At 49.4% G+C, this 21,035-nt stretch overlaps 1 protein-coding gene across 5 annotated transcripts; it reads left to right on the forward strand.

Annotated features, from left to right (window-relative positions):
• Positions 1-321: 321 nt before the first annotated feature.
• On the forward strand, positions 322-20,806 carry twnk (twinkle mtDNA helicase). 5 transcript variants are annotated; one of them, XM_070876494.1, is made up of 6 exons: positions 322-455; positions 5,370-6,761; positions 7,993-8,233; positions 9,189-9,296; positions 15,886-16,027; positions 18,029-20,806. In XM_070876494.1, exons 2-6 carry the CDS (start codon positions 5,375-5,377, stop codon positions 18,287-18,289), a joined length of 2,139 nt encoding a protein of 712 aa, XP_070732595.1. In that variant the 5' UTR covers positions 322-455; positions 5,370-5,374; the 3' UTR covers positions 18,290-20,806. The 5 variants fall into 5 exon arrangements, 4 of the variants coding, with proteins under 4 accessions (XP_070732595.1, XP_070732596.1, XP_070732594.1 ...); XM_070876495.1 differs by lacking the exon at positions 322-455 and adding an exon at positions 476-519; XR_011592735.1 differs by lacking the exons at positions 322-455; positions 18,029-20,806 and adding exons at positions 915-981; positions 14,585-14,697 and having other exon boundaries at positions 15,886-15,973.
• Positions 20,807-21,035: the final 229 nt, after the last annotated feature.

Raw genomic sequence — 21,035 nt, forward strand, 5'->3', positions numbered from 1 at the left:
TGCACCACTCAAAACCCCACCGAATAGCAATTTCTCTCCTCTTTCCTTAGAGTGCACGGTTTTGCATTGCAAACAAACGAAAATTCTTTATTTAAAAAATATATAAAACCGTGCATTGCAAAAATGCAAAATGAAGGAAAAAAAATTGTGGTCAATGGTGCAAAAAAATAATAGAGAAAAAGGCGCGGTTTTCGCCTGAGACTGCATATGACAGCCAGCCACCCCCACCCAATGCGAGAGTTAGCACCCGCCAGGGTTCCAAATCCTCGGGCCAGCGTTCCATTCCCAGGGACAGGGTTCCAAATCCCCGGGTCAGCATTCCATTCCCAGGGACAGGGTTCCATTCCCAGGCTGCACGCGCCGCCGGACGACGTTGCGTTGCACAGGGTTGCAGCTACACATGTGAAGCGAGCAGCTCGGGGAGTCCTGTGAGCGCAGCGCGGGGCAGTCTGCAGGTAAACAACGGGCTCCATTCCATCAGCAGTGATGCCCGGGCGGATGCATGAGTGCGTGTGCTAAGTAAGCGTTGCATGTTTCAGTTAGCAGCTAAAGGGCGGCCCACTGACATTAACAAATAACGCCTCGGTTTGCAACGTTATGACCACTAGCAAGCCTCCCCTTTCCAAACCGACCCACATCCCGTAATGCTAATATGATCGGTTTTAATTGTGCATGCATGAAATAATGTAATGCATTTACTATTCATCCTTAAAATAATTCATCAAGAATGGTGCAAATGTTTGGTTTTCTTATGAATAACGCGTGCATAAGGGTGATCCATTGAATTGAATTCGCAACTTGCGTCCTGAGCGCGAAAGTTTATGCAACTCTGTAACTTGATGCAGAATCCGGCACGGTTGCAAAACAGCCTTAAGCGAAAAGCTGTGCTAAAAGTTTATGAATGCGCGAGAATCTCCTGGAATATGACACAGAATACAAGGTCCTCCTATATGGAAATAGTTCATGGAAAGTACATTTTTGGTACGTTATTCCAGCAAGTCTCCTTTGTCACTTTTAGTATAGATGAAACTAAGAGTCTTATTGTACACATTTAGTCACCAATCACTTGTATCCACAAATATTCTCCCTTTCCAGCGTATCCTGGGATAGTAGGGTTGATGTTTGCATTTCTACCAAGCTACTTAGCAATTTAGAGTAGGAACTTTGGCTTGCCAACTTCCAAACCCGAGGATAGAGCAGGTGTGTCCAGCCCTTTGATCTTCATAGGTGGCCTAAGCTTAAATCCACGTTTCTGTCAATTTTCATATATCTCAAATTTGGATTTTGGAGTTCTGATTTGACATTTGCCAAACAAAGAGGCAACACATCAGCCATGATCTCATTGAATGGCAGTACAGGCTCAAGGGGCAAAACGGCCTACTCCTGTTCCTCATCAATCATAGGCAGTCCCTCAAAATCGAGGAAAGCTTGCTTCCGCTCTAAAGTGAGTTCTCAGGTGACTCTACAGACCAATATAGGAATTACAGTCTCTGTCACAGATGGGACAGACAATGGTTGAAGGAAAACATAGAAGCATAGAAAATAGGTGCAGGAGCAGGCCATTCGGCCCTTCGAGCCTGCACCACCATTCAATAAGATCATGGCTGATCATTCCCTCAGAACCCCTTTCCTAATTTCTCTCCATACCCCTTGATCTCCTTAGCCGTAAGGGCCATATCTAACTCCCTCTTGAATATACCCAATGAACTGGCATCAACAACTCTCTGCGGCAGGGAATTCCATAGGTTAACAACTCTCTGAGTGAAGAAGTTTCTCCTCATCTCAGTCCTAAATGGCATGCCCCTTATCCTAAGATTGTGTCCCCTGGTTCTGGACATCCCCAACATCGGGAACATTTTTCCCGCATCTAACCTGTCCAGTCCCGTCAGAATCTTATACGTTTCTATGAGATCCCCTCTCATCCTTCTAAACTCCAGTGAACAAAGGCCCAGTTGATCCAGTCTCTCCTCATATGACAGCCCAGCCATCCCTGGAATTAATCTGGTGAACCTTTGCTGCACTCCCTCAATAGCAAGAACGTCCTTCCTCAGATTAGGAGACCAAAACTGAACACAATATTCCAGGTGAGGACTCACTAAGACACTGTACAACTGCAGTAAGACCTCCCTGCTCCTATACTCAAATCCCCTAGCTATGAAGGCCAACATACCATTTGCCCTCTTTACCGCCTGCTGTACCTGCATGCCCACTTTCAGTGACTGATGAACCATGATACCCAGGTCTCGTTGCACCTCCCCTTTTCCTTGTCTGCCGCCATTCAGAAAATATTCTGCCTTTGTGTTTTTGCCCCCAAAATGGATAACCTCACATTTATCCACATTATACTGCATCTGCCATGCATTTGCCCACTCACCTAACTTGTCCAAGTCACCCTGCAGCCTCTTAGCGTCCTCCTCACAGCTCACACCGCCACCTAGTTTAGTGTCATCCGCAAACTTGGAGATATTACACTCAATTCCTTCATCTAAATCGTTAATGTATATTGTAAAGAGCTGGGGTCCCAGCACTGAGCCCTGCAGCACTCCACTAGTCACTGCCTGCCATTCTGAAAAGGACCCGCTTATCCCGACTCTCTGCTTCCTGTCTGCCAACCAGTTCTCTATCCACGTCAGTACATTACCCCCAATACCATGTGCTTTGATTTTACACCAATCTCTTGTGCGGGACCTTGTCAAAAACCTTTTGAAAGTCCAAATACACCACATCCACTGGTTCTCCCTTGTCCACTCTACTAGTTACATCCTCAAAAAATTCCAGAAGATTCGTCAAGCATGATTTCCCTTTCATAAATCCATGCTGACTTGGTCCAATCCTGTCACTGCTTTCCAAATGCGCTGCTATTTCATTCTTAATGATTGATTCCAACATTTTCCCCACTACTGATGTCAGGCTAACCGGTCTATAATTATCCGTTTTCTCTCCTTTTTTAAAAAGTGGTGTTACATTAGCTACCCTCCAGTCCATAGGAACTAATCCAGAGTCAATAGACTGTTGGAAAATGATCACCAATGCATCAACTATTTCTAGGGCCACTTCCTTAACTACTCTGGGATGTAGACTATCCGGCCCTGGGGATTTATCGGCCTTCAATCCCATCAATTTCCCTAACACAATTTCCCGCCTGATAAGGATATTCTTCAGTTCCTCCTTCTCACTAGACCTACTGTCCCCTAGTACATTCGGAAAGCTATTTGTGTCTTCGTTTGTGAAGACAGAAGCAAAGTATTTGTTCAGTTGGTCTGCCATTTCTTTGTTCCCCATTATTAATTCACCTGAGTCCAACTGCAAGGGACCTACGTTTGTCTTCACTGATCTTTTTCTCTTCACATATCTATAGAAGCTTTTGCAGTCAGTTTTTATGTTCCCTGCAAACTTCCTCTCATACTCTATTTTCCCCCTCTTTATTAAACCCTTAGTCTTCCTCTGTTGAATTCTAAATTTCTCCCAGTCCTCAGGTTTGTTGCTTTTTCTAGCCAAATTATATGCCTCTTCCTTGGTTTTAACACTATCCTTAATTTCCCTTGTTAGCCATGGTTGAGCCACCTTCCCCATTTTATTTTTACTCCAGACAGGGATGTACAATTGCTGAAGTTCATCCATGTGATCTTTAAATGTTTGCCATTGCCTATCCACCGTCAACCCTTTAAGTATCCTTTGCCAGTCTATTCTAGCCAATTCACGCCTCACCGTTGAAGTTACCTTTGCTTAAGTTCAGGACCCTAGTTTCCGAATTAACTGTGTCACTCTCCATCTTAATAAAGAATTCTACCATATTATGGTCACTCTTCCCCAAGGGGCCTCGCACAACAACATTCCTAATTAGTCCCTTCTCATTACACATCACCCAGTCTAGGATGGCCAGCCCTCTAGTTGGTTCCTCGACATATTGGTCAAGAAAACCATCCCTAATACACTCCAGGAAATCCTCCTCCACCACATTACTACCAGATTGGTTAGCCCAATCAATATGTAGATTAAAGTCGCACATGATAACTGTTGTACCTTTATTGCACACATCCCTATTTCTTGTTTGATGCTGTCCCCAACCTCACTAAGGGTGGGTGGGGAGTCTGGTTTGCCACACGCTCCTTCTGCTGCCTGCGCTTGTTATCTGCATGCTCTCGGCGAGGAGACTTGAGGTGCTCAGTGCCCGCCCAGACGCTTTTCCTCCACTTAGGGCGGTCTTGGGCCAGGGATTCCCAGGTGTCGGTGGGGATGTTGCACTTTATCAAGGAGGCTTTCAGGGTGAAAGATTTCCTGTTCCTAACGCTAAACTAAGCTGCCACCACTAGGCTCGCAAACCTCAAAAACGGGACTCGCCAGCGATTTGAGAAATCTCGAGGCAGAGAGGATCGAGCGGCCTGAGCTTCGAGGGCTAGGTGGGCAGGGCTCAGTTTGAACAAAAGTGGGACAGAGGATGACCAAATTGAGAAGTGATGGTTAGGCAATACCATGCTTGGCTTTTTGAGAGCCTGTAAGTTGTGCGAGGATGGGAGAGGCTGGGCGATGTACGTAGTGTCGGATTTTTGAGGTTCTGAGAAAGAATGAGTTGGAAGTGGGAAATAGTGCAGTAAGACGTTATGTCTGCACACTGTGGATGCAGGGAGAGAACATACCATTTGTACATATTAACCCTCTGGGGCGTTGCATAAAGAAAGACTTGCATTTCTATAGCGCCTTTCACAACAATCAGATGTCCCAAATCGCTTTACAGACAATGAAGTACTTTTGGAGTTTGTCATCCTCGACTCCGAGGCACTGCCTAAGAAGAGACTGTTGTAATGTGCGCTCAAGGCTGATGTGTTGCCTCCTTGTTTTTTAAATGCCAAATCAGAACTCCAAAATCCGAATTTGAGAGAGATGAAAATTTGTGCAATTGTGGTTTTAAGTGCCAACAGTTTGTTTGATAACGCTCCCGTGAAGCGCCTCGAGATGTTTTTGTACTATGTTAAAGGCGCTATATAAATGCCAGCGCCGAGCCTGTGGCCAACATCTCGCCTAGGCAACTAGGCCTATATAGCAGAGCCTGGTCTCCAGTTGTCTTGGACCCCCTTGCCACTGGATCAAGACCTTGCTCAGCTAAGCCCGTGTGGTAGCTGGTGTGCAACGACCATCCCACGTTAAAAGAACTCACGCACAGGCATCTTCCACTGCTCCTGACTATCTGTCCCACCTGTGACAGTCTGTGGCTCTCGTATTGGACTGTTCAGCCACCAAATAACTCACTTTAAGAGTGGAAGCAAGTCTTCCTTGATTCCGATGGACTGCCTATGATGATGATATAAATGCAATTTCTTGCTGATATTCTCATAACTTATCTTTTTTTTCCTCCCCCCCTCACTCCACAGAGAGCATGCTTTGCTTGTTCCGCTGCGGCTGCAGAACGGTTAATGGGATCCTGTGGGGACCGGCCTTCCCTCGGAGATGTTACAGCACCGCGGACTTCTCACGCAAGCAGTGGGCCGCACCACCAGGGCTGCCGAGCCCTCGAAAGGAAAGGCCCCGCAGGATGTGGCTGAACGGCGCGGCACGGTCGGCCCCCCTGAGCACCACGCCTTCGTCCCACTTCCGCACGACGGGGAATTTGAAAAGCAAGAGCTTGAAAGCCGACGTGGCCACCGCCTTCTCGCCGGTGACGGTGACGGAGATCCGCCAGTACCTCCGCTCCAAGGGCGTCCCCTTCCACGACGGCTACAGCTGCCTGCACGTGCCGAGCCTGTTTGTGGGCAAGGTGTTCGAGTCGGGGAAGGTGGAGAGGGATGCCCTCACGCTGTTTGTGGACAAGACCACCGGCCAGTTTCTGTGCAAGGAGACGCTGCTGGAGGGGAGCTGGGAGGACTTCCAGGACTGCCTGGAGGTGATGGAGAGGGAAGGCCGGGACAACCTGGGACCGGACGTGGTGCTGAAGGTGCCGGAGAGCGACTGGGAGCTGAGTGAGCAGGAGATGGACCTGAAGGAGGTGCAGCGGATCTGGAGCAAAGCCACGGACTTTGCGGAGGTGGAGGAAGAGGAGGTCCAGCTGGTCAAGGCCATGTTCGGGATCGCCAAGGTTTCCAATCAGACTCTGAAGAAGCTGAGTGTGAGGTACTTCAAACCCACCAAAAGCCTGGCGTTCCCCTGGTTCAGCTGGAGGGACGGGGGTCTGAAAGGGTTGAAGCTGCTGTCAGCCGAGCAAGATGGCCGCCGGGTCAACTACGTGGAATCCACCCTGCCGAGGCCCGGCAACTACCACAACCTCTTCGGCCTCCACATCCTGACGCGGAAGGACACGGCGCTCGTTCTGACCAGCAAGGAGACCGACTGCCTGGCGGTGGCCCATGCCACGGGGCTGCCCTGCCTGTCCCTGCCCCGGGGGGTGAGCTGCCTGCCCCCTGGCCTCCTCCCCTACCTGGAGCAGTTCAGGAAGATCGTCCTATGGCTGGGCAGCGACCTCCTCTCCTGGGAGGCCTCCAAGATCTTCGCCCGCAAGCTCAACGTCAAGCGCTGCTCCCTGGTGCGGCCGGGCGACCAGCAGCCCTGCCCCCAGGAGGCGCTGGCCTCAGGACTCAACCTGGGCAAGATCGTCAAGGGCGCCATCCCTGCCAGCCACAAGTCCATCATCTGCTTCCGCCAGCTGCGGGAAGACGTATTTGGGGAGCTGGCCAACGCAGAGCAGGTCTCCGGCATCAAATGGAAGCGGTTTCCAGATCTCAACAAACTCCTCAAGGGGCACCGGAAAGGGGAGCTCACCATTTTCACAGGTAGTTCCCCGAGCGTCCTGTAATTGCGCCACAAATCCTCTCTGCAGTGCCTCCGGTGGCAAACAGCGGCAACTGCACGTTTCCGCTTGGCAACGAGCTGCGAGATTTAGACGCCACCTTTTCTCAACCTCCGCATGTCCCAAAGCGCCTCACAGCCAATTAAGCACTTTTACAGCATAGTCACGGTTATAACGTCGGGATGCACGGCAGCCAATTTGCGCACAGCACCCTCTCGTAAACGGGCTTGGATTTATAGAGCGCCTTTCACGACCACCGGACGTCTCAAAGTGCGTCTCAAAGCCAAAGTGACTACTTTTAGAGTGTAGTCACTGTTGTAATGTTGGAAATGCAGCAGCCAATTAGCGGACAAGCAAGCTCCCACAAACAGGAATTTGATAATGACCAGATAATCTTTTTTTGTGATGATTGAGGGATAAATATTGGCCAGGACACATGGGATAACACCCCTGCTCTTCTTCGAAATAGTGCCATGGGATCTTTTACGTCCACCTGAGAGAGCAGACATCTAATCATGTTTCATCTAATTTCATCAAACCTAATCATAATCGGTTTAACATCACATCTGAAAGGCAGCACCTCCACCAGTGCAGCACTCAGCATTGTGCAGAGTGTGATAATGATCAGATAATATGTTTTAGTGATGTTGGTTGAGGGATAAATATTGGCCCAGGACACCAGAGATAACTCCCCTGCTCTCCTTTGAATGGGGCCATGAGATCTTTGACTGAGAGGGCAGACGGGGCCACGGTTTAACGTCCCATCCAAAAGACGGCACCTCTGACAGTGCAACGCTCCCTCAGCATGTATTATCCCTCAGATAATGACCAGAAAATCTGTTCTAGGTGTTGGTTGAAGGATAACTATTGGCCAGGATACCAGGGATAACTGCCCTGTTCTTTTTCAAATAGACCTTTTATGTCCACTTGAGCGAGAGCAGACGGGGCCTCGGTTTAGCGTCTCCTCCGAAAGACGGCACTCCCTCAACACTGCACTGGAGTGTCCGCCTATATTTTTTTGGAGAGGGGCGAGGGTGCTGCCCACTGAGCCACAGCTGACACAGTCGGCGGCTGATCCCGGACTCTGTAGCCAAGCCCTGAATTGGGACGTTGCTGCGAGGCAGTGGGGTCCGGTAACCCGCGGCAACCTGCCGGGCCCCGGTGTTGATGGGGGGTCTTGTCATCAACGTCCGTCTTTTCTCTCTCGCCAACAGGTCCGACAGGCAGCGGGAAGACAACCTTCATTAGCGAGTGCGCTCTGGACCTCTGCACCCAAGGGGTGAACACCTTGTGGGGAAGCTTTGAGATCAACAACGTGCGGATGGCCAAGATCATGCTGACCCAGTTCGCAATGCAGCGCCTGGATGAACAGCTGGAGAAGTACGATGAGTGGGCAGACAAGTTCGAGAACCTGCCGCTCTACTTCATGACGTTTCACGGGCAGCACAGCATCAAGTAAAGTACTCGGCGGTGACCGATAAACAACAACTTGCATTTATATAGCGCCTCTGACGTAATAAAACGTCCCAGGGCGCTTCACAGGAGTGCTATCAAACAAAAATTTGACACCGAGCCATGTAAGGAGATGTTAGGACAGGTGGGCAAAAGCTTGCTCAAAGAGGTAGAAAGAAAGACTTGTATTTATATAGCGTCTTTAACGTAGTGAAACGTCCCAAGGCACTTCACAGGAGTATCATGAGACAAAAAAATTAATTTGACACCGAGCCAGAGAAGGAAGAACTTAGCGCAGGTGACCAAAAGCTTGATCAAAGAGGTAGGTTTTAAGAAACGTTTTAAAGGAGGAAAGAGAGACGGAGAGGTTTCGGGAGGGAATTCCAGATTTAAGGCCCAGGCAACTGAAGGCATGGCCGCCAATGGTGGAGTGACGAATATGGAGGATGCCCAAGAGGCCAGAATTCGAGACGCACAGAGTACTCGGTAGTCCCCTTTGAAAGTTACCATTGAATCTGCTTCCACCGCCCTTTCAGGCAGTGCATTCCAGCGCTGTGTAAAAATAAAATTCTTCTGATCTCCTCTCTGGTTCTTTTGCCAATTATCTTCAATCTATGTCCTCTGGTTACCGAGATCCCTGCCGGTGGAAACAGTTTCTCCTTATTTACTCTCTCAGAACCCCTAATTATTTTGAACTCCTCTATTAAACCTCCCCTTGGCCTTCTGTGCTGTAAGGAGGACCACCCCAGTTTGTCCCGTCTCTCCGCCTGTGTCTACGGTGAGAGAAGGGAACAAGGGCTCTGATGGAAAGGCAGGTAGGTGGGGTTGAGAACAGGTAAAAGGACGACTGGAGTTGGGCCGACTGGAGTTTTCATCATCTGTGTCTCTTAAGCAGAGTTGCTTTTTTCCAGATGTCGATGGGTGTGAATTTAACCGGGTCTCTCTCTCTCTCGTGCAGGTCCGTTATCGACACGATGCAGCACGCGGTTTACATGTACGACATTAGCCACATTGTTATAGACAACTTGCAGTTCATGATGGGACAGGAGCATCTCTCCGTCGACAAGTAATTGTACCTCTCTTCAACTAAAATGATGGCCAAATTGCGATCGCAATATCTTACCTATTCTGTGACAATTCCGATTCGATATCGCCGCCATCCCTACGTCGCACGTGATTTCCCCAGGTTGTATATTTCGCGTGTTCCGTCTGTGTCTCCTAAAATCGGTGTAAACTCTCGTCGATCGATTTCCCTGGGTCTCCCCGACTCCACAGGCCCCCTTTGCAAAATGTACTGCCTCAGTCGTTCATTCGCTACGCAGGTCCAATCCCGGGCTGAAGCCAGTTCCTCCGGGAGGCTCCTATGGAAAGGCTTGCAGGACCTAAACATAAGACATAGGAGCAGGAGTAGGCCAAACGGCCCCTCGAGCCTGCTCCGCCATTCAATAAGATCATGGCTGATCTTCGACCTCAACTCCACCTGCTCGCACTTTCCCCATATCACTTGATTCCCTTAATATCCAAAAACCTAGTGATCTCTGTCTTGAATATACTCAAAGACTGAACCTCCACAGCCCTCTGGGGCAGAGAATTCCAAAGATTCACCACCTTCTGAGTGAAGAGGTTTCTCCTCATCTCAGTCCTAAATGGCCGACCCCTTATCCTGAGACTGTGACCCCTGGTTCTAGACCCCCCCCAGCCCGGGGTTACATCCTCCCTGCATCTACCCTGTCAAGCCCTGCAAGAATTTTGTAGGTTACAATGAGATCACCTCTCATTCTTCTAAACTTTAGGGAATATAAAGAAAGACTTGCATTTATATAGTGCCTTTCATGACCACCGGATGTCTCAAAGCGCTTTACAGCCATTGAAGTACTTTTGAAGTGTAGTCACTGTTGGTACTATTTTTAATATAGGCCTGGTCTACTCAATCTCTCCTCATAGGACAATCCCCTGTAGGGGGTGGGGTCAGTTTGCCTTCCCTGACCCAGAGCGGTTGCAAGTTGCTTCCGCTCCCTGGTTCTCAAGCCTGGATTTATTCATCGCGGTGTGATAAAGTACAGCAGACACATTTCTTTGTACAAAACAGTTAATGGTTTTTATTCAAGAAGAATGAATACACCTCTACAGTCCCCCCGTGACACTCTACACACTTGAGTGTCATGCTAGGTGAGCAGAATTCCTGTCTCCCGAGAGTCAACCTTCCCCTGTAATTTACCTCGCTAAACCCAAATGTACATTCCCCTTTGAAATGTATTACTGTTTACAGGTAAATTCAGTCATAAGTTACATTGCAGCAATAGAGGGGGTCCAATGCCCCTCCATTACTCCAGTTTCACAAAAAATACACAGTAAAACACACATAGTTAAAATCTTTTAACACTTGACCTCTGCGTTTTCTTTACAGCAGGTGGAATCTAAATCAGACCTCACCGGGTGACTGAGAATTTTCTGCAGTGTCCTATCATATTTTGTGTTTTCCTCCTTGATACAACCCTTAAGTTCAGCTAGGGCTTGTCCACCACTATCTCTCCCGTGAGTCCCTCACAGCCGAAGGCTGCTGGCTGGGGGTCCCTGTCCGTAGAACGGTTCACTGCTCCCAATGGTAGCGGGATGGAGAATGACCCAGCCTGTTTGTTTCCTGTGAGACCCACTAGACTATATGGGACCCCGTTAGATAGAGGTGAGGCCGCTGGGTTATCTGCGTATACAATGGTGCTTGAGGCTCCAGTATCTCGCAGATATGTCCCCGTCACCTTCTCCACCTCCATCTTAGTGCACGGTCCCTTGTGTGCATTGTATTCTGGGGGATACAGGTACACAGGCGGTGCCGGTTCTAGTCATGGGTCGAGATTTGGCGGGGCGGATGGGGTTTCCCTCCCGATGGCCGTAGCTACCTTCCCTGGGCCGTCCAATATGGATCGGAGCGTGGCCAAGAACTCCTCGAAGGAAGAGGGAGAGTTCAGCGCTCTGGGTCCGGCCTTATGGGCAGGTGCTGGGGGTTCTTTAGCTATGCTATCCTTCCAAGGGATCCCTAGGATCGAACCACCCGTTTGCCACCAGGCTCCGGAACCCGTGGGCCCTCTCATCCTGGGTCAAGTGATCCCGGTTGAGGGTCCCACTGCAGGCGCTCTCGAAGACGGGCCATAGCCTGTCTGTGAAAGCTTGTAGGGTTTCCCCTGCCTGTTGCATTGTCTTCTCCACTCTGGAGAAGGGACTCCCATCGTTGAGGCCCATAGCCTCCAGGATTTTCTCCTGGATGGCCGCTGATGTACTTTGCACCCCCACCCCCTTGGTATTTGTGGAGAGAGACTGGTACAATCTACTGTCCAGGGAGAATAGGAGCATTTTTGCCATTCCGGAGTCGTCGCACCCTTCGATGCCTGCCGCTTGGTCTACTTCCAGAATGTGAACCGAAGGGTCCCCTTTATGGGTGAGCTTGTCCAGGTGGGCTACCATGGTTCTAAGCTGCTGGGTGCTGTGGGGGACCACAAAGTTACTTTTGAGGGGCCCTGCTGCCCCACCGAGAGTGGGCACCCCGTACGTCTGCTGCCGAACCGGGCACATCGATCCCGGTCCCGGTCCCGGCCCTTGTCGTACAGGTGTCGCTCCCACCTCTCCCTGCTGCCAAGCCGAGTCACAACCCAATGCCACAGGTGGTGGTGCACCGTTCCTATCTGCCCCACAAACTGTTCGCCCCTCCTGCTGCCAAACACGGCTAAGCCCCAGGGCCACAGGTACTGGGTGAATGTCCCTCCCCGTTTCCCCCCTCCTGCTGCCAGACCGGGCTAAGCCCCGGGGCCACAGGTACTGGGTGAATGTCCCTCCCCGTTTCCCCCCTCCTGCTGCCAGACCGGGCTAAGCCCCGGGGCCACAGGTACTGGGTGAGTGGTTTCCCCCTGCTCTTCCAGGTCTGCCCGAACCGTACTTGGGTTTATTAGGCAGAACATGCCTTTGGCCTTGGAAAGAGCAAGGTTAAGACTCTCAATTTGCTTTTGGCAGGGACCATGGTCTCCACTCTCGAACCCTCTGCTGCTTGCTACCTTATAAGCAGCCTGTACATCCCTTAACTTCTCCTCCTGCTCTTTAATTATCCTGGTGAGGCGGGTGTTTTCCTCCCGCAACACCAGTTCTTGACCCTTCGCTTCGGTGACCTGGCACTGAAGATAATCCTGGCGGTTTCTATGTGTTTCCACTAACTGTAGTTTCCCTTGCTTTGGCTTGCCTAACTCCTCAAATAATCTCTCCCCCATGATAGCTCTGGCACTCGAGTGTTCCTCGGACTCCCTGAGGTCTGCCTCCAGTGACTCGACTTTCTTGTCCAATTGCTGGACCTGTCACTGTCGGCAGACTAACCATATTGCTTTCTCCACAGAGCGCTTATGGTCCTTACTCTCAGTCCATTTGGCTGCAGCGTCCACAGGAAGCTCAGCGTGCAATAGGTTCAGTACCCATTTCTTTGTTATATTGACTTTCTTGAATATGTAAGAGGAAATCCTCTCTTCCATTTTGCTTCTTTCCTCAAAAACAGTGTCTACTGCATCACACCCTTTTGACCAAGCTTCTGGCTGGCTCACCATTCTGTAGGGGGTGGTGTCAGTGGGGTCAGCTTGCCTTCCTGACCCAGAGCGGTTGCAAGTCACTCCCACTCCCTGGTTCTCGAGCCTGGATTTATTAATCAGGGTGTGATAAAGTACAGCAGACAACTGTTTTGTACAAAGAAATATATGGTTTTTATTCAAGAAGAATGAATACACCTTTTATTAAAACTGAGAAAACTTATCACTTTATAAAGGAGAGAAAACTTATAACCCTAATGGGGAATCCTTTACTCAAACACAAGAGAATACACAGCAATATATTCCCACCTCCCAATTCCCCTATCTAACTAGGTTAGGCTCTGGGGCTTCAGGCACACCATGCTCACCAATCCTTCCTTGACAATCGGTAATGGGTCACAGTTTCGGGGTGCGTTGGATTTGGTCGATTCTGCTAGCCGTACCCCAAACGTTGGAGAAGACTTCTTGCTGCGTGTTCCTCAGTTGGGTGGTGTCCGCTGATGCGGTAGGGCACGTATTGGATCTATGGGGTAAATACCCACTTTCTTCCTTCAGCAGTAGGTTTTAAAATTCTTTTAGGTAATGTTTTACCTGTTGGTAGCTCAGGGATAGCTTGTAGAGTGGAAACAGCTTGCGAATCTTCGTCGAGTTGACTTTGGTTTGGAAATCGTTGGTCGCGGTGGCTCAATATTACCAATTTGGTTGCTGGTAATATCTTGGCGGTTGCTTCGTGAACCTTTTGCTGCCGCGGACTGCTTGGTGTCTGGTCGTTTGCGATGCTGTCTTGGTTGATGTTCTGAAGAACCAGGTTAAGGAAGCTGGTGTGCTGGTCTTGAAGTCTGCCAGGTCTGAAGCATACGAAGCTGGTGTAGAAGCCAAGTGCAGTCCTGGCTGTAAAAACAGGCCTTAATTATACTTTGAGAGACTTCCTTATCTGTCCCCAAATCAACCTTGGTTCTTTGTTTAAGTTTTGCAGCCCAGCTAACTGAAACTTGATTAAGTTTTAATCTGGCGTTGATAGACTTTTCTGAGTTGATGAGCTCTTGTCCATTGTGATAGCGCTGTTTTTTTTGCTTCCGGAAGTCTGGCCTGAGCCAGATATTTCTATGCCTGTTGAAAAGGTGTTGGAATATGTATGTGACAATTGGGTCCTCTGGGTGGGGTGATAATGTTTCTTCCGTGGTCGATTGTTTAAATGCTAATGTTTTCTAGGGGCAGGTTTCGGTGGTAAGCAGTTCCCAGACAATTTGATTAGCTCCAATGTCCAAACTGGCCTTTTAGAGATTGACCCCACCCCTTTTCTTGCAGATCTTGCACCTTTTAAAAATCCCAAACTTGGTTAAAACTCGTAGATTTCTCCCATAAGCATTTTAGGATCCCAAACTTTTTAGTAGATAGTTCCAAATTAAATTTCCTTTCCAATGAGTCCAAACACTGGGGGTTTCTCCCATGAATTTTGCAACTCTACACCCCCAATCCCAGGAATCAGTCTGATGAACCTTCGTTACACTCAATCAATGTCAAGTATATCCTTCCTTAGGTAAGGTGACCAAAATTATGCACAATACTCCAGGTGTGGTCTCACCAAGGCCCTCGAGCCTGCTCCGTCATTCAATGAGATCATGGCTGATCTACCTTAACTCCACTTTCCTGCACTATCCCCATGTCCCTTAATTCCCTTAATATGCAAAAATCTATCGATCTCTGTCTTGAATATACTCAACGACTGAGCCTCCACAGCCCTCTGGGGCAGAGACCTGACTTAATTCACTGTTGTTCTTTCTGTCCTCCCCAGGTGAGAACTCAAGAAGACGTAGTCTGACTGAGATCAGGAGCAGCTGCTGGTTCCTGAAGTTGCAAAATGGCATCTAGCTGCTCTGTACCGTTACTGCAATTATATAGGCCCTGGTGAGACCACACCTGGAGTACTGTGCACAATTTTGGTCCCCTTACCTAAGGAAGGATATATTTACCATTGAGCGAGTGCTACGAAGGTTCACCAAACTGGTTCCTGGGATGGGGGGGATTGTCCTATGAGGAGGATTTAGAAGAATGAGAGGTGATCTCATTGAAACATACAATATTCTTACAGGGCTTGACAGGGCAGATGCAGGGAGGATATTTCCCTCTGGCTGGGAAGTCTTTAACCAGGAGTCACAGTCTCAGAATAAAGGGTCGGCCATTTAGGACTGAGATGAGTAGAAACTTCTTCACTCAAAGGGTGGTGAATCTTTGGAATTCTCTACCCCAGAGGGCTGTGGGGGCTTTGAGTATATTCAAGGCTGAGATAGATAGATTTTTGGATATTAAGGGAATGAAGGGATATGGGGATAGTGCAGTAAAGTGGGGTTGAGGTCGATGATCAGCCATGACCTCATTGAATGGCATAGCAGGCTCGAGGGGTCGAATGGCCTACTCCTGCTCCTAGTTCTTATGTATGTAACCGCCGTAACACCGCGACCTCCAAATCTTGGCATCCTTAACTTTATTTTCTTCTATTCGCCCCTCCTTCCCGCCCTGCCACCCCCACCCCCCCCCCCTTTTTTTAACCAGGATTAGGTTGTTCAGTCCCTCTGGTTGTTCCCCCATTCAATTAGATCATGACTGATCAGTACCTCAACTCCAGTTACCCACCTTAGTTCCATATCCCTGACCTAACAAAAATTTATCTCTCTCGGTCTTGAATCTTTCAATTGACACCCCATGCTGACAGCTTTCGAGGGGAGAGAGTGTTCCAGATTTCCACTACCCTCTGTGTGAACAAGTGCTTCCTGACATCACCCCTGAACGGCCTGGCTCTAATTTTAAGGTTATGCCCCCTTTGTTCTGGACTTCTCCCCACCAGAGGAAATAGATACTCATTTAGTGGAGCAGGCAGGGAAGTGGAGCTGAGTCCATGATCAGATCAGCCATGATCGTATTAAATGGCGGGGCAGGCTCGAGGGGCCGTATGACCTACTCCTGCTCCTATTTCTTACATTCTTATACTTGGGGGGGGGGGGGGGGGGGGGTGCAAACTGATTGGACAAGTGAAGGTTTTGGGTGGTTTTTTTTCGTTCTAATTTATAAAACTAGAAATGTTTCCTCCTGCCTCAGGTTTTCTGCACAGGATTATGTTGTTGGAACGTTTCGGAAGTTTGCTACGGAAAATAGTTGCCACGTGACTCTCGTCATTCATCCCAGGAAGGAGGGGGATGATAAGGAACTGCAGACAGCTTCCATCTTTGGGACAGCCAAGGCAAGTCCGGCATCTTAAAACTTTTATTTTTTACAAAGGAAAGACAGGCTAAGGTCAATGAGTCTTGCTGGAGACCACTTGTGGCTTTCCTCACCCCTGTCCTGTTACCTTCAGAAAACTTGCCACTCCGTGTTTCCATAAACTTGAGGTGATCCAAAACTCTGACCCCCCCCCCCCCCCCCCCAGTGCCCTGTATCCTAACTCGCACCATGCCCTGTTTACCCATCACCCCATTGCTTGCTGACCTACATTGACTCCCAACGCCTCGATTTCAAAATTCTCATCCCTGTGTTCAAATCCCTCCATGACCTCGCCCCTCCCTATCTCTGTAACCTCCTCCAGCCCCACAACACCCCTCGAGATCTCTGCGCTCCTCCAACTCTGGCCTTTTTATCCATCGCCCAATTCCTTCACCTCACCTTTGGAGGCCCTGCCTTCAGTTGCCTGGACCCCGAGCTTCCGTCCCGCTGCTGCCGATCGCCACAAGCGCGTCATAAAAGCGCGCACCGCCGCTATCTCGCACCGCCATTTTATTCCGACCCAAATTCAACAAAGAAAATCGATGTTCGGCTGTGCTTTCTCTGTCGGTACACCTTGTCTCCCCTCTCCAGGCTATTGTGCCCCCGGGTTCGGCCGGGCCACCAACAGGGGTGCCAGGCCACTGGCCCGGCCGAAACTTTCCCTGGTGGTCCGAAGTTAAAAAATGGCCGGATTCGCTCCCCTTTTGACGGCGGGGAGAGAGCGCGGTGACGCACACACGCGCGCGCAGTGACGTCACCACCGCTAGCAGCGGAGTCCTGGTCCCGCCCCGACTTCTGCCCCTTAGCCTCACTTACCGCCGCATTTCCGCCCCCTTTATGACCGGCTTCCGGTCCGACGTTAAAAAAAAAATTCACGGAGAGTCCTGAAAATGGATTGGGAGGTCCGCACCCCCACGCTCCCGGCGGTAAAAACAGGTAAGAAATCACCGGAGCGCCAGCTTTATGGCGTGACTGAATTTCGGCCCCCTTGTATAGATTGTGCTATCACCCGCTATGTCCGGTTGGGCATTCCATGCAATATTCCCTTTAAGGTGCACAGCCATACGGCACTCCACGGGTCCCGCGCAGCCAGTCAACAGGCTTTTAAATTGAAACAAAACGCGCATGCGCAGACTTTTGAACGGGCCGTTAAAGGTGCCACCTGACGCAAAAGAAATTACAGGGGACGTTGATTACATGTCCTAACAACACAAAAAAAACCAGTCCTCCTCATCTCCCCCCTTCGTTTTTCTGGTAATCTTAAATTGATGCCCTCTGGTTATCAGATCACCGACCAGTAGAAAATAGTTCACCCCCCGCACCCCCTGCCCATTTACTTCATCAGAAACCCGCCCGAATTCCGAAGCATTTCCGTTCACTCGGAGTTAATATTATTGTGATTGTCGCTGTCTCCGACTTTTCATAGAATCATAGAAACTTACAACACAGAAGGAGGCCATTCGACCCATCATGTCCACGCCGGTCGACAAAGAGCTATCCAGCCTAATCCCACTTTCCACCCCTGTAGGTTACGGCTCTTCAAGTGCACATCCAAGTACTTTTAAAATGTGGTGAGGTTTTCTGCCTCTACCACCCGTTCAGGCAGTGAGTTCCAGACCCCCACCACCCTCTGGGTGAAAAACGTTCTCCTCAAATCCCCTCTAATCCTTCTACCAATTACTTTAAATCTATGCCCCCTGGTTATTGACCCCTCTGCTGAGGGAAATAGGTCCTTCCTATCAACTCTATCTAGGCCCCTCAATTAAATCTCCCCTCAGCCTCCTCAATTCCAAGGAAAACAACCCCAAACCTATCCAATTTTAATCCCCTTTGGAGCTGAATATTGTTCTTCCTTTTTTGTTGAGTATTTACTGCTTGGGAATATTCATGGAATGTGCCATTGGGGGCGGGAGTGTGGGGAGGGGGCAAGAGACAGGAGATGCTGAACCCATTGCTCACATTGCGTTGCTTCCCTCGCCAGGCCAGCCAGGAAGCCGACAACGTGCTCATTCTGCAAGACAAGAAGCTGGTGTCGGGCCAGGGCCGCCGCTATCTGCAGGTGACCAAGAACCGCTTTGATGGGGACCTGGGCATCTTTCCGCTGGAGTTCAAGAAGGCCTCCCTCACCTTCTCCGCCGTCAAGGGCAAGGTCAAGCTGCGCAAGGTGAAGGAGGAGGAGGAGGAGGAGGACAGCGCCCCCAGGCACTCTGGGAAATCGGCCGGCGTCAAGGAGAGAAAGTGAGGCCCGGCAGAGGAGACCTTTTTGACCGGGCCGGGGAAAGAAATGGCGGCCAGGGGACCCCGGGGCCGGGGGGGGGGAAGAATCACGAGAATCGCCGCCATTGGTCTCCTGCCACGGATGCTTGGGGTTTCCTGCAATTAACGCTCCCGATAACTGAGCGGGACACTGAAATCGGCTCCACATTGTGCTGGTGGGTTCTCATCAGCCGTCCAAAACGGCCCGGCTGTGAACTAGGATCTCTCACTTTCTGTTTACTCTTGCGCAGTAACCATCAAACACTGGGCACTTACTCTCGCCCTGTGGGGGTAATGCTTTGGGATGTTGGGGAGGGGGTTGCGGGAAACACTGACAGAACTTTTAAATCAAATCACTTACAGGGCAGCTATCACTGTTCTGTCTTCAACGTAACATCTGTGGGGTCCGTCTTGTAGACCTATCCAAACACTCCTCCCTAGATTTTCTCTCCTATCGACTTGAAGATGTTTTCTTCTTTCTAAGCTAAAGAAAGAAAGGACTTGCATTTCTATAGCGCCTTTCACAACCTCAGGACGTCCCAAAGTGCTTTACCGCCAATCGAGTACTTTTGAAGTGCAGTCACTGTTGTAATATTGGTTAACCCTTTACGCCAATTTGCAGCAATATGAGGGATAACTGGACCCAAAGTGCACAGTTAGTTAGCGTGTACCTTTGCCAACACCGACTGACAGAAAAAACAATGATAATGCTTGAAATTAAAGTGTTTTAAAAATTATTTATAAGAATTAGGAGCAGCAGTAGACCATTCGGCCCCTCGAGCCTACTCCACCATTCAATGAGATCATGACTGATCTACCTCAACTCCATTTTCCTGCACTGTCCCCTATGTTGTACTGCAGCCAAATTTTGGAACCTAACTACAAAACCAACTGACTGAGCCCAGCCTACCACCGGCCATCTAGCTTTACGATCCTAAATGCTGGCAAACTCCTCTTTCAGCAACAAAAGGATATTTGGAAGCAGAGGAACAAAAGGATATTTGGAAGCAGAGGAACGAAAAGTACTGCGGATGCTGGAAGTCTGAAATGAAAGCAGAAAATGGTGGAAATCGCTCAACAGGACAGGTAGCGTCTGTGGAGAGAGAAACAGAGTTAATGTTTCTGGTCGGTGGTCCTTCAGAACTGGAACGTGTAAAAAATCATCGACCTGAGACCTTAACTCTTTCTATCTCCACAGATGCTGCCTGACCCGCTGAGTGTTTCCAGCATTTTCTGATTTTATTACAAAACTTAGGCCATTTCTAGCAGTGCCCCCTTGTGTTAGTGTGTATCTGTGTGTGTGTGGGTGCCTGTGTGCATGTATGTAGATGCCTCAAATCACTGGAGAAATACCACCAGCGCTGCCTCCGCAAGATCCTGCAAATCCCCTGGGAGGACAGACGCACCAACGTCAGTGTTCTCCACCAGCTCCGTTGGGCTGGCCACGTTGTCCGCATGCCCGACACGAGTCTCCCAAAACAAGCGCTCTACGCGGCAAGCGAGCCCCAGGTGGGCAGAGGAAACGTTTCAAGGACACCCTCAAAGCCTCCTTGAAAAAATGCAACATCCCCACCAACACCTGGGAGACCCTGGCCAAAGACCACCCTAAGTGGAGGAAGAGCATTCAGGAGGGTGCTGAGCACCTCGAGTCTCGTCGCCGAGAGCATGCAGAAAACAAGCGCAGGCAGCAGAAGAGGTGTGTGGCAAACCAGTCCCACCCACCCTTTCCTCCAACCACTGTCTGCCGCACCTGTGACAGACTGTAATTCCCGTATTGGAAGGTACAGCCACTTTTAGAGTGGAAGCAGGTCTTCCTCGATTTTGAGGGACTGCTTATGATGATGTGTATGTATGTGTATGCATTTGTGTATGCGTGTGTATATGTATAATGTGTGTATGTATAATGTGTGTGTGCATGTCAGTCTGATGGTTCAAACTTCCATAAACTACCTCCGCATTTTACCAAGGCACAACTTTGTTTTTTTTTGAGCTTGGAGATGTTTTATTTACGAGAAATTATCACAAAATAAATTCCGTCCCGTTAACCCATCCAGAGGCTCCTGTAGCAGACTGACAGGTGGACATTGTTAGCCACTGTCGCAGTGGATTCAGCGCTAACTAAAACTGCCGACCACTGGCATCGACGCCTTGAATTCTGCTTCCTGATCCCACCCTGTGGCAAGCAGCAGACCCCTGTCGCTGTTGCAGCTCCAAGCTGTGCCGGTGTGCTTTACCCTGAATGCTGGTGACCGTGGATCTGACCTGCAGCTTTGGACAGAGGGGTGATTGCTCCGACCTTATTCTGAATTATGCATCGATTCATATTTAATACTGTTCAAAAAAAAACTGAATCATGTTTTATTTCGCAAGTTAAAGAGTATACAATGTGCTGCTATGTGTTGGAACTTATTGTACAAACACTGGATTACGTGTCTGTTAGAAATGATGTGTATGCAAGTCTGTTAGAGTTTTTTTATTATTTGACTATCTGATGTATTTCTGATGTCACTCTTTTTGTTATAAAATGGAACAAAATCCACAGGTCTCCTGACTTTTCAGACTCTAAGGTTGGACTTTCGGTTCTGCTCGTTGCGGGGCGGTAAAGTTTGCGCCCGGGTATAGTTTGTGCTTCAAGTCAGCAAAATTCGCCAGCCAGGCCCTGAGTGTAGGGCACAGCGTTAAGGGAGGCGTTGTACACCTCTCTCAGGATGCTAGGCCGGCTGAGCATGGGA

This window comes from Pristiophorus japonicus, chromosome 3, assembly GCF_044704955.1.
Source record: "Pristiophorus japonicus isolate sPriJap1 chromosome 3, sPriJap1.hap1, whole genome shotgun sequence".
Lineage (NCBI taxonomy): Eukaryota > Metazoa > Chordata > Chondrichthyes > Pristiophoridae > Pristiophorus > Pristiophorus japonicus.